Source organism: Chiloscyllium punctatum, chromosome 2 (genome assembly GCF_047496795.1).
Source record: "Chiloscyllium punctatum isolate Juve2018m chromosome 2, sChiPun1.3, whole genome shotgun sequence".
Classification (NCBI taxonomy): domain Eukaryota; kingdom Metazoa; phylum Chordata; class Chondrichthyes; order Orectolobiformes; family Hemiscylliidae; genus Chiloscyllium; species Chiloscyllium punctatum.
This window is the reverse complement of record NC_092740.1, coordinates 65,012,191-65,024,087: the sequence shown is the minus strand read 5'-3', so window position 1 is coordinate 65,024,087 and position 11,897 is coordinate 65,012,191. Positions and strand designations below refer to the sequence as shown.

Genomic DNA, 11,897 nt, shown 5'->3' with positions numbered 1-11,897 from the left:
TCAACACTCTGACCAATAAAGGAAAGCATACCAAATGCCTTCTTCACTATCTTGTCTACGTGCAACTCCACTTTCAAGGAACTATGAACCTTCGCTCTAAGGTCTCTTTATGCGAGCAACACTCCTGAGGACCTTACCATTAAGTGTATAAGTCCTGCTAAGACTTGCTTTCCCAAACTGCAGCACATCTCATTTATCTAAATTAAACTTCACCTGCCATTTCGCAGCCCATTGGTCCACCTGATCAAAATCCCATTGTAATCTGAGGTAACCTTCTTCGCTATCTCATACACCTCGAATTTTGGTGTCATCTGCAAACTTACTAACTGTACCTCTTATGATCACATCCAAAACATTTATGTAAATGACAAAAAGTAGTGAACCAGCACTGATCCTTGTGGCAATCCACTGGTCACAGATCTCCAATCTGAAAAACAACCCTCCATCACCACCCTCTGTCTTCTACCTTTGAGCCAGTTCTGTATCCAAGTGGCTAGTTCTCCCTGTATTTCATGAGGTCTAACCTTGCTAACTAGTCTCCCATAGGGAATCTTGTTGAACGCCTTATTGAAGTCCATACAGATCACGTTCACTGCTCTGCCCTCATCAATCCTCTGTTACTTCTTCAAAAAACTCTATCAAGTTTGTGAGACATGATTTCCCACACACAAAGCCATGTTGACTATCCCTAATCAGTTTCTTTTACTGTACTAGAATGCATCCCATCAGGTCAGTGGACTTAATGGTCTTTATATGCATTAGATTCCATAGCACTTTTTGCTAGTAAAAGTTATTGAATTTAAATATTCTCCTCCTTTTGCCACTGATTACTTAATAATTTGAATTGCTGCTTTTTGTTCTGTGAAGACTACTGCAAAATACATTCAATAGAGTCATAGAGATGTACAGCATGGAAACAGACTCTTCGGTCCAACACGTCCATGCCGACCAGTTATCCCAACGCAATCTAGTCCCACCTGTCAGCATCCGTCCCATATCCTTCCAAACCCTTCCTATTCATATACCCAACCAAATGCTTCTTAAATGTTGCAATTGTACCAGCCTCCACCACTTCCTCTGGCAGCTCATTCTATACGCGTACCACCCTCTGTGTGAAAAGGTTGTCCCTAAGGTCTCTTTTATATCTTTCCCCGCTCACCCTAAACCTATGCCCTCTAGTTCTAGACTCCCCGATCCCAGGGAAAAGACTTTGCCTATTTAACCTATCCGTGCCCCTCATAATTTTGTAAACCTATATAAGGTCGATTTATCCACCTTTACCCGTTTCAAGAAATCCAGCACTTCGTCCTCTGTAATCTAGACATTTTGCATGATGTCACCATCTATTTCCCTACTTTCTATATCTTCCATATTCTTTTCCACAGTAAATGCTGATGCAAAATACTCATTTAGTATCTCCCCCATTTTCTGCGGCTCCACACAAAGGCTGCCTTGCTGATCTTTGAGGGGCCCTATTCTCTCCCTAGTTACCCTTTTGTCCTTAATGTATTTGTAAAAACCCTTTGGATTCTCCTTAATTCTATTTGCCAAAGCTATCTCATGTCCCCTTTTTGCCCTCCTGATTTCCCTCTTAAGTATACTCCTACTTCCTTTATACTCTTCTAAGGATTCACTCGATCTATCCTGTCCATACCTTACATATGCTTCCTTCTTTTTCTTAACCAAACCCTCAATTTTTTTTAGTTATCCAGCATTCCCTATACCTACCAGCCTCCCCTTTCACCCTGACAGGAATATACTTTCTCTGGATTCTCATTATCTCATTTCTGAAGGCTTCCCATTTTCCAGCTGTCCCTTTACCTGCAAACATCTGCCCCCAAACAGCTTTTGAAAGTTCTTGCCTAATTGGCCTTTCTGCAATTTAGAATTTCAACTTTAGATCTGGTCTATCCTTTTCCATCACTTTATTAAATCTAATGGAATTATGGTTGTTGGCCCCAAAGTGCTCCCCCACTGACACCTCAGTCACCTACCCTGCTTTATTTCCCAAGAGTAGTTCAAGTTTCGCAACTTCTCTAGTCGGTACATCCGCATACTGAATCAGAATTTTCTTGTATGCACTTAACAAATTCCTCTCCATCTAAACCTTTAACACTATGGCAGTCCCAGTCTATGTTTGGAAAATTAAAACCCCCTACCATAACTACCATATTATTCTTACAGATAGCTGAGATCTCCTTATAAGTTTGTTTCTCAATTTCCTTCTGACTATTGGGGGTCTATAATCCAATGCCAATAAGGTGATCATCCCTTTCTTATTTCTCAGTTCCACCCAAATAAATTCCCTGGATTAATGTCAGGGAATATTCTCCCTCAACTCAGCTGTAATGCTATCCCTTATCAAAAATGTCACGCCCCCTCCTCTCTTGCTTCCCTTTCTATCCTTCCTGTAGCATTTGTATCCTGGAACATTAAGCTGCCAGTCCTGCCCATCCCTGAGCCATGTTTCTGTAGTTGCTATGATATCCCAGTCCCATGTCCCTAACCATGCCCTGAGTTCATCTGCCTTCCCTGTTAGGCCCCTTGCATTGAAATAAATGCAGTTTAATTTATTAATCCTACCTTGTCCCTGCCTCTCCTGACTGTTTGACTCGCTTCTGTTCTCTATTGTACCAGTCTCAGATTGATCTCTTTCCTCACTATCTCCCTGGGTTCCACCTCCCCACCTTACTAGTTTAAATCCTCCCGAGCAGCTCTAGGAAATTTCCCTGCCAGTATATTAGTCCTCTTCCAATTTAGGTGCAATCCGTCCTTCTCCTACAGATCACTTCTACCCCAAAAGAGATTCCAATGATCCAAAAATGTGAATCCTTCTCCCATACACCAGCACCTCAGCCATGCATTCATCTGCTCTATCGTCCTATTCCTGCCCTCACTAGCTCATAGCACCGGGAGTAATCCAGATATTACTACTCTCGAGGACCTCCTTTTTAAATTTCTGCCTAACTCCCTTCAGAATCTCATCCTTTTCCCTTCTAATGTCATTGGTTCCAATGTGGACAATGACCTCCTGCTGGCCCCTCTCCCACGTGAGAACATTCTGCACCGTCTCTGAGGCATCCTTGATCCTGGTACCAGGGAAGCAACACACCATTCTGCTTTTTCGCTGCTGGCCACAGAAACGTCTGTCTGTACTTCAGATTACAGAATCCCCTAACACAATTGATCTCTTGGAAGCCGACGTACCCCTCGTTGCATTAGAGCCAGTCTCAATACCAGGAACTTGGCTGTTCATGCTACGTTCCCCTGAGAATCCATCACCCCCTACATTTTCCAAAACAGCATAACTGTTTGAAATGGGTATATCCACAAAAGACTCCTGCACTTGGTGCCTACCTCTCTTACCTTTCCTGGAATTAACCCACCTATGTGACAGTATCTGAGTCTTTCCCCCCTTCCTATAACTGCCATCCATCACATACTGTTGCTGTTGCAAGTTCCTCATTGTTTCTAACTGTGTCTCCAACTGATCCATTCGATCTGATAAGATTCGCAACCAACAGCATTAATTGCAGATATAATCTGCAGTAACCCTTAAACTCTCTTTAAACTCCCACATCTGACAAGAAGCACATATCACTTTACTAAAGGCCATTTTTGCTTCTTCACAATCTACAGACCCAGAAAATAACACTGTCTTATTCCTCTACAAAACACTGCCTCAGGTTAAATTAATAGTTATGGCTTATATTTTAAGTTTAATCAAGATACCTCTACTATTTTCAGGTTCCTCTTTCTCTGACAGGCTTGTTAAATTAGAGGCCTCTACTTTTATATATTAAGCTCTTGCTGTCTATCTTTCTACTTTTTCCAAGTTTATCCTCAAAAAGTATCTCATCCTTCTTTCTTTTTGTTTGTGTTTTGCTAGTTTTAATTTTTTTTCCCAATCCTGTGATTTATCACTAATCTTTGCTACGCTGAAAATTACTAGGCTGATGTATTTGCATTTTCTTTAAGCTCGATGTGCCCAGTGGACGATCGGTTTGACCAATTCCAGCGTTTTCCACCGGTTTTGTTTCAGATTCCAGCATCGGGCAGAATATATTGCTATTATAAACATAACTAGACAATGACTTAACCATCTGAATACTGTGCTTTCATATACGCTGCCCAAACATATAAGAGATGTAAGTTCTGCTTTATAAATATTTTCTCCAACCACACCAAATCAGCCACAAGCAAACTCAGCACTCTGCAGGCTGACCAAAGGCTTTGGAGAGGACATGAATTTTGTTTTAAAAACAAAGAACTATACCTAGGTATTCACACACTTATCTCAAAGGGCATAGATTTTCTCACAACACTTTTCTACGGCAATTACTAGAATATCACTACAATACTCAACGACAGCTAGTTAAAAGTCCTAACTTTGTAAGTTAAACAACTCGAATCAATTTGGAACAATGTAAAGATCGATTGAAGTAGGCGGTTCTAGGCTTCAAAACAGGAAAAGGCCAGTATTTGGCAATCAGTTTCGGAACAAGTACGTGCAGTAATTAATTGTTTGAGTCAAATGAGTACACGCAAGAGCTGTGCACAGATATCGATTAGACTGTCTGGTTTATGTACTCAGAATTAACTTGCTGCAGGTCTGCCTTCCCTGTAAAGTCCTACTCAGCTCATTAACGCTGTACCAAATGCAAAAAGTGTGGACGCACTCAGATCAGGTTAAAGGACGGTTCTGAGATGTACAGCACGCAGGAAACGTTTGTTCGTTTCAACTTATTTCAACCCACTTCGTTTTCGAAAATAAACCCTCAGTCCTGTAAATACTTCAACACCGAAAGTGCCCTTTTCGCTTCTCTTTTTCCATTCGCCAGACGCCCGCTGTCTTTTTAAAGACACTTGGCACAGCGCCTGCCTCCTGTCAATCAGGTATCCCTCTGGGAACAGCAATCTCGCTTTCCTATTGGTGAAACCCGGGCGATTAGGCGAGGAGCCGAGCGGTGTCCGCGCTGTTATTGGCGTCAGGAGATGTCAGTCAGGGAGAGCTGTGTTTCGTTCTTCCTCACTGAGTGGATTCACTGAGCGAGAGAAAGAGGAGGAGCAGGGGCGTGTGGTGAACTGTCTGTCTTCAGTCTCTCAGACAGAAACCTTTGCGCCTTACTTATTTCCCAGACTGGGAGGGAAAGCGGACTCTTTTATTTCTATATATCACCAGATACACATATTAGAAAAAATGCGTCTCCATCGAAAATGTTGGACATTATGTACCATAAGTATCATAGTCATTTGTTTTAAAACAAAGGATATAACAAGATCGGAGCACCAGCAAACGCAAATGGGGTAATGTGCATTATTATCATGTTAAATGAAAAAGTGGTGAAAATATTTTTAAAGGAGTTTGCCTGCAAATCAATAAATTCAATTGGTTTGGTTGTATTAATTTTGATTTTAATTTGACAAATAACGTTTTAATCCACAAGTGATTTTAATTTTAAGAGCTCCTATTATTGTTTCCGGAAGAGTTTTTTTTTGTAAATGCACATTTAAAATTGACTTAGTTTTGCTGCTTAGTCTTTGTGATTTCTTGTACTGACGACGTGGCTCGCTAGCATTTTTTTTTGTGAAGGAAAAGTATTGGGTTGGAAATGAAACCTTTTGTGGAAGTGAATCGGTGAGAAAGGCAAGTCTGCGCTGCACGAAACCCCACCTCACTCCCGCGTACACTCCCCCCCCCCCCCCAACACACACATACAACTAGTGTGAAAGGAAAAAGGCAGGAATCTGATGACAGTAATAGAGTGTTGTGTGTGTGTGTGTATGCGTGTGTGTGTAAAATTGGCAACTCTAGATATTGGAAATGAACTGTATTTCTGTTCCTGGAGCAAACCTCCTCTAAATTAGTGTCGTCTTTGTGTTATGTTTTACTGAGTTGGCATCTCTTTTTCTCCAGTAGGTGGGCTTGTGCCTGCACCTCAGATGTGGTTAGCGCGCCAGTATTTGGTCTGGTACACATACTGAATGGTTGTGATTTGACTGATGTTGAAGCGAAGTCACAATAAGCTCAGCACTGCAAAGGAACACATTTTTTCGTCTGTGTAACGAGTCTGTCTCTTTTAACTGACTTTGCAAGGGTGCAGAACTATTAACTGATTCTCCCGTTAATATTGATTTGACATTTAAGCTCACTGTTTCATTTATGAAACTGTCATTGCGACTTAAATGCGCTTGACTGGTTTCCATGACTTTGCAGTCGGTTATTATTTTATATTAGATTGTTATCGATTTTTCTGAACTCTTTTTCAGTAATTTTACACAAGCGGTCTGTCGAAAAAAAAAGATAATTTTCTTTTGTTCCGAAACTAAGGCAGGCTGCGGTTTGAGAACGGAAAGTCAGCTCTCAGCGTTTGTCAGAAAGTCATTTAGTCAGATGTCCGCTGGATGGTGTGAGAGACGATTACCGCCAAGCTCTCGCGTTTGCTGGATGGGGAGCTGTGATGAAGACTAAGCTCTCATGCATAGTTCGCAAGTTAACCTGTGGCTAGATCGCGTGCGCTTGGTTTAAAAAAAAACGAGAAGTGCTTTTAATGACATAAACAGGAAAACAGGGTTGTCTGTGCGTGACTTAGTGAGATGAGTGAAGCAATTGGTGTCACTAGAATGATGGTCAATTGCTACTGGGTAGTATTCCTGCAACATGCGAGATGCACATTTAAATGGTTATCTCGCGTAAACTGGAGTCGATAAATGGTTGAAAGCAAGATCTATAGTAACTTATTTTTTTAAAAATCTTAATTGTTACAGAGATGGAGAGGCAATTCCAACCAGACTGATGATTAACACCTCCAATAAAGCAAACCGGAAGAATGTGCTTCCACGTTTCGAACACTCTGTGGAAGGTTGGAAAAACAATGCGTCCTTAGTAATCAAGATCAGGTATAAAGTTTAAGAAGTTGATTACAGTAAAGTCATCTAATGTTGTAAGCATTGAAAAGCTGTGTTTACATGGTGAAGTCAACACTCTTAAGACGACTAACTTTACCCCTTGTTCAGAGGTGCCCTACTAATTTACAAACAATTTTAACAGCAAAAGAGCAAAAACAGAACTAGAGAACACAGACAGAAGTTAATCTAAGGTTTTTCGAGCCTTGCTGAATGTTGAAGCCACATTTTACCTAGCAAGGCTCAGTAAATTTACTTTCTGTTTTCCTGATGTTGTAGCCAATCTGTGTGATCACAGGTCTAAGAGAAACAAAAAAAACAGAGATAAGAGTTATTTGGGTCTTTAGCATATTCATTGTAATAGAAAATTCATTGCTACTTTATTAGTCACCAGACTACATTCTGACAATTGCCCCCACACCCCTCCTGCTACCTGACATTTAGCTGAATGTTTTAAATTGTAGTCAGTATTCATTTTATGAATTACATAATTGAGTAATATGAGCATTGGTGATAGAAATGTTTAATGAACCAAGTATATTCCTCAGACATTAGTTGGTATTAATAGCAGCAAGTCCACAGGGCTGCAATCTCATACTCAATGTTGCTGTGAAAAAAAATGTAACTGAAAGAGATTAAATCTGAAATGCAGTAACATAGCTGGTGGTCCAGTTTATTAGTCAGCTAACTTGCAAAATGAATCAGAGATACAATTCAGGGGAAATACAATAGAGGAAAAATACATTTTCCTGAATGCATTTTACAATTAAATTCTGGTGTTGATATTGAAGTTACATCTAAATTTAGATGGTATTCACTGAGAATCAAGTGAATCAACTGGACTAAGCAGGATACAATGTTTTCAAAGAAAGAACAGGAAAGAGAAATATTTAATTTCCCCCTCCCGTGCCCTCAAACAACACAGTACAGAATGGAAACTATATTAATGGACAGCTCTTTGGATACATCTAGTTATCAAAGGCAGGCTTGCTAGAAAGGAGAGTCCACATGGGAGAGAAGGCTGTCGATACTTCTATAGATTGTAAGAAATTTGTGAAAGCAAATAAGATAATAGTCAGTCAATTTTTTATTTGAAGAGAAGTCAGGATTACAGATCCCATCATGCTTTCTAATTTAGAATATTACATAGATCTTTCCAGTTAAGGAAATCACTTTTTTAAAATACTACTTTTATTCATATGTTTCTCCTCTTTTACTCTCCCGAAGATGTGATAAATATAATTTCATGGGGAATGATCATTCTTTGCAAATGCTGTTTTCTGAAAAAGTACCAATACAAGAAACTCGACAATTGAAATTGTAATTTATTTAATCATAGGGATATCACAATCAGGCTTCAGTATGTCCCTATGCAAGAGCCACAAGAGGTGATGATTTAGATGAAGCTATGCATTATATCTTCAACTTTATAGATGACGTAAAGTTGGGTGGGAAGCTGTACTGTGAGAAGGATAGAGAGAAGTTTCTCTGTGATTTGGGCACGTTAAGTCAGTGGATAAAAATATAACAGATTCAGTATAATGTGGTTAAATGTAAGGTAGCACAAGCAGACAGACAAATTATTATGGGAATGATGATAGGTCTTGTTACACATTCTCCTTTTCAAACCTATGTGTCCTAGTACACCAGTGGCTGAAAGTAATCATGCAAATGCAGCATGTGGTGCAGAAGGCAAATGATATTTTGGCCTCATAGCAAGAGGATTTGGGTATAGAAGCAGGAATGTCTTGCTGCAATTGTGCAGGGCCTTGGTGAGATCACACCTGGAGTATTGTGCACAGTCTTGGTCTCCTCATCAGAAGAAGGATGTTCTGGCTATAGAGGGACTGCAAAGTGGTTTTCCAGACTGACTGAAGGAATGGTTGGAATGACAGGAGAGACTGAATCGTTTCGGACTATATTCACTACAGTTTACAAGAAGTGAGGGGAGGGAGTGTGTGATCTTATAGAAGCCTATAAAATTCTAAAAGGATTGGACAAGGTAAATGGAGGAATGTTGTTCTCAAAGAGTGGGGAGTCCAGTACCAGGGGTCACAGTTTAAAGATAAGGGATAGGCCTTTTAGGTTGGAGATAAGGAAGAATTCCTTAACACAGAGAGCAAAATAATTCCAGAGGCTGGTATCCCATCACCAAGTCATCTTTTGTTTACATTAGGAAAGTCCTTGACATTGATCCAGCTTCCTCAGAGCCAGCTCTGAGTGAACAGAGGGCTCCCTGTTTGGACTAGATTAACAGCTCCAATCAAGGAAATCATATTCTATGAGGTCCACCTGGTTGACCTCATTACAATTACTACATACCTCCTCCTTGGAGTCCAAGGACATAGACCTGTTCATTGGGGTATTTTAGCACTAGGCCAGATTCTTCCAACTCGGCCTCTGATATGGACAGGGTGTAACACACAATCGCCGGCCTCTAGCAACTACAGCTTCTTGGAAGAAATTCATTCTCTTCTTCACGAGGCCAAGGTGTCAAGGCAGTGACATCCTCCGGGTCCATCTCAAATGGAGTTACCTTCAAGGTTTGATGGAGAGGGAGAATGGATGTGTTACACAATAGTCAAGAAAGCTGTCGAGGAGCTGGGCACTTTTCGCACCTGCATCATTTGCGACTTTTCAGCTTTCATATGGTCCATGTGCTTGTTCAGAGCTGTTGTATCTGAACTTTATACATCACTGGACCTGATCCCCTGTCAACTATGCCTCTTACCCATGCAGGGCTATACCTGTGGTTCCTACACCAAACTTTGTCCCCTGTAGTAAACTGTCTCTCTTGCTTAGCAGAGTCGTATGTCCATAATTGGCGTTCCTGATGCCATTTTGTCCTCCTATCCAAGTCCAGAAGCTCAGCTTTATCCTGGTGTAGTGTCTTGTCCCCATTAGCAACTCTGCTGGAGCTATTCCTGTATGAGCTGTGGTCCTTTAACCAAATAGCATCCAGTGATACAGTTTGGTGCCTGGTGAAGCTGATGGCTGTACCTTCAAGCTTGCCTTCAAAGTTTGGGCTGCTCCTCTGCCAGACCATTGGATGATGGATGTTATGGAGCTTTCCTTGTATGTTGAGCACCATTTGACTTTAGGAACTACTCAAATTCCCTGCTGGTAAACAATGGCCTGTTATCTGTGACCAACCCTTCCGTGAGTCCATGTATTGTAAAAGATGTTTTCTGCTGAAAAAATTGCAGAAGCTGACAATACTCCAAATGGCAGACTTGTATATTGGTATAAACCCTTACGGGCATTAACTGGAGCATACTTCTGGGAATCCTCATCTCACTGTAATTGCAAGTATGCATGGTTCATGTCCAGCTTCATGAAGGACAGCACCCCCTTCCAGCTTTGCATCTAAGTCCTTTATGTGAGGGATTGGGTATTTACCCAAACTGTGAAAAGCAGTTTGCCATTTGTTTAAAATCCCCACAAGGGCAAACATCGGGCTTCACAATCTGTAAGACCTGTGCTGTCCATTCTGCCACTTGGACAGGTTTGAGGATTCCTTCACTTTCCAACCTTCTGATTTCTGTCTCTACTTTTGTCCATAAGGCAAATGGCATTGGGTGAGCCTTGCAGAATCATGGAGTTGCTTTTGGTCAACATGCAAGGTGGTTTTGGTTCCTTTGACAGTCCCTAGAAAAACTTCCTAGTGTTTATTTAGGCAGTCATTTTCAAATCAAAAACGTTAAGCCCCCAACCTAGGTGGATCTTTCTCAAACAATTGCACCCCATCAAACTTTGGCCTGAGCCTTTCACTATAATCAGTGGTAACCAAAACAGCTGCTTTTCATATGAGACCAGAACTGATGTTGTACTCTTAATCTGTATGGGTTCCCCGGTATAGGTTCTCAGTCTGGCCGAGATCTTGTGCAAACTTAAGGGTTGGAGTCCAGAGCAAACTTTGTTAAAGACAGGTTCTGCAATCACAGAAATGGCTACACCGGTATTGACCTCCATTAGAACTGGGTGGCTGTTTAACCAGATGTTTATTTTGATTAGTTCTGATTTGGATGTTGTTAAGTAATTTAACTATACCAACTCAGATGTAGTTGGACTTTCCAGGGTGCGCACTGTCCTGAATATCGGCCTCTGAGTTATCTTTTCCTTTAGATCCAGTAGGATTCTTTTGCTGTCGCAAGTCTACATAACCAGCAGGAACTACGATGGCCTGCTGGCCTGGATCCTGAAGTAAAGGTTAACCATATGGCTGAGGCTTGGCTTTGTTTTGGGGTTTTGCTGTGGGCTGACCTAGAGTTACTCTGTTCAAGATAGGTCCTGAGTGATGCTATGCAAACACCTTCACTCAAGTGCTGTTCCACAAGCTTAGTCAGACTGATGAGGGTGTCTGTGAGTGGCAAGTTAAAATACTCATGGAAAATTCAACATTCAGTCAAATGCCAAAGAAACTCCAGGCATTCCTTCTAACATTTTAAAATACTCTTGCGTTACATATGGCATAATGCATTGTCATAGGTATTTATTTGTTGAATTAACACCAGAGTGGTGCGCTGGTTATTCATTCATAAGGCCACAAGACGTTGGAGCAGAATTCTCCCATTCAGTCCATTGTATCTGCTTTACCATTCAATTAGATTAGTCTGAGCTGCTAATTTTTAATTCCACTGTCTTACCTTTTCACCATAACTCTTGATTCCCTTAATGATTAAATTTTTTTTTGTCTCAGCCATGAATAAACTTGAACAACCTAATTTCTACAGCACTCTGCAGTAAAACAAAATCCACAGATTCATTACCCTTTTGGAAGAAGAAACTTTTCCACATCTCTGTCTGAGATAATCCTATAAGGGGAAAACAATATCTCAGCATCTATCTTGTCAATCCCCCTAAAAATTTTGAATGTTTCAATAGGTGTGCCTGTCATTGTCTTAAACCTACTCATGGAGAAAGTGAGGACGGCAGATGCTGGAGATCAGAGCTGAAAATGTGTTGCTGGAAAAGCGCAGCAGGTCAGGCAG

General features: G+C 40.9%; 1 protein-coding gene across 5 annotated transcripts in view; it reads left to right on the top strand.

The window, feature by feature from the left end:
- Positions 1 to 5,067: 5,067 nt before the first annotated feature.
- The window catches only part of st8sia4 (ST8 alpha-N-acetyl-neuraminide alpha-2,8-sialyltransferase 4), a 72,125-nt gene continuing 65,295 nt past the window's right edge, over positions 5,068 to 11,897 (top strand). For all 5 annotated transcript variants that reach the window (XR_011962332.1, XR_011962331.1, XR_011962330.1 and 2 more), the window contains exons 1-2: positions 5,068 to 5,307; positions 6,769 to 6,900. Coding sequence is in view for 1 of the 5 variants with exons in the window: in XM_072583598.1 (XP_072439699.1) it covers positions 5,201 to 5,307; positions 6,769 to 6,900 (239 nt within the window). In the remaining 4 variants the exon portion in view is untranslated. The remainder of the gene's footprint in view (positions 5,308 to 6,768; positions 6,901 to 11,897) is intronic.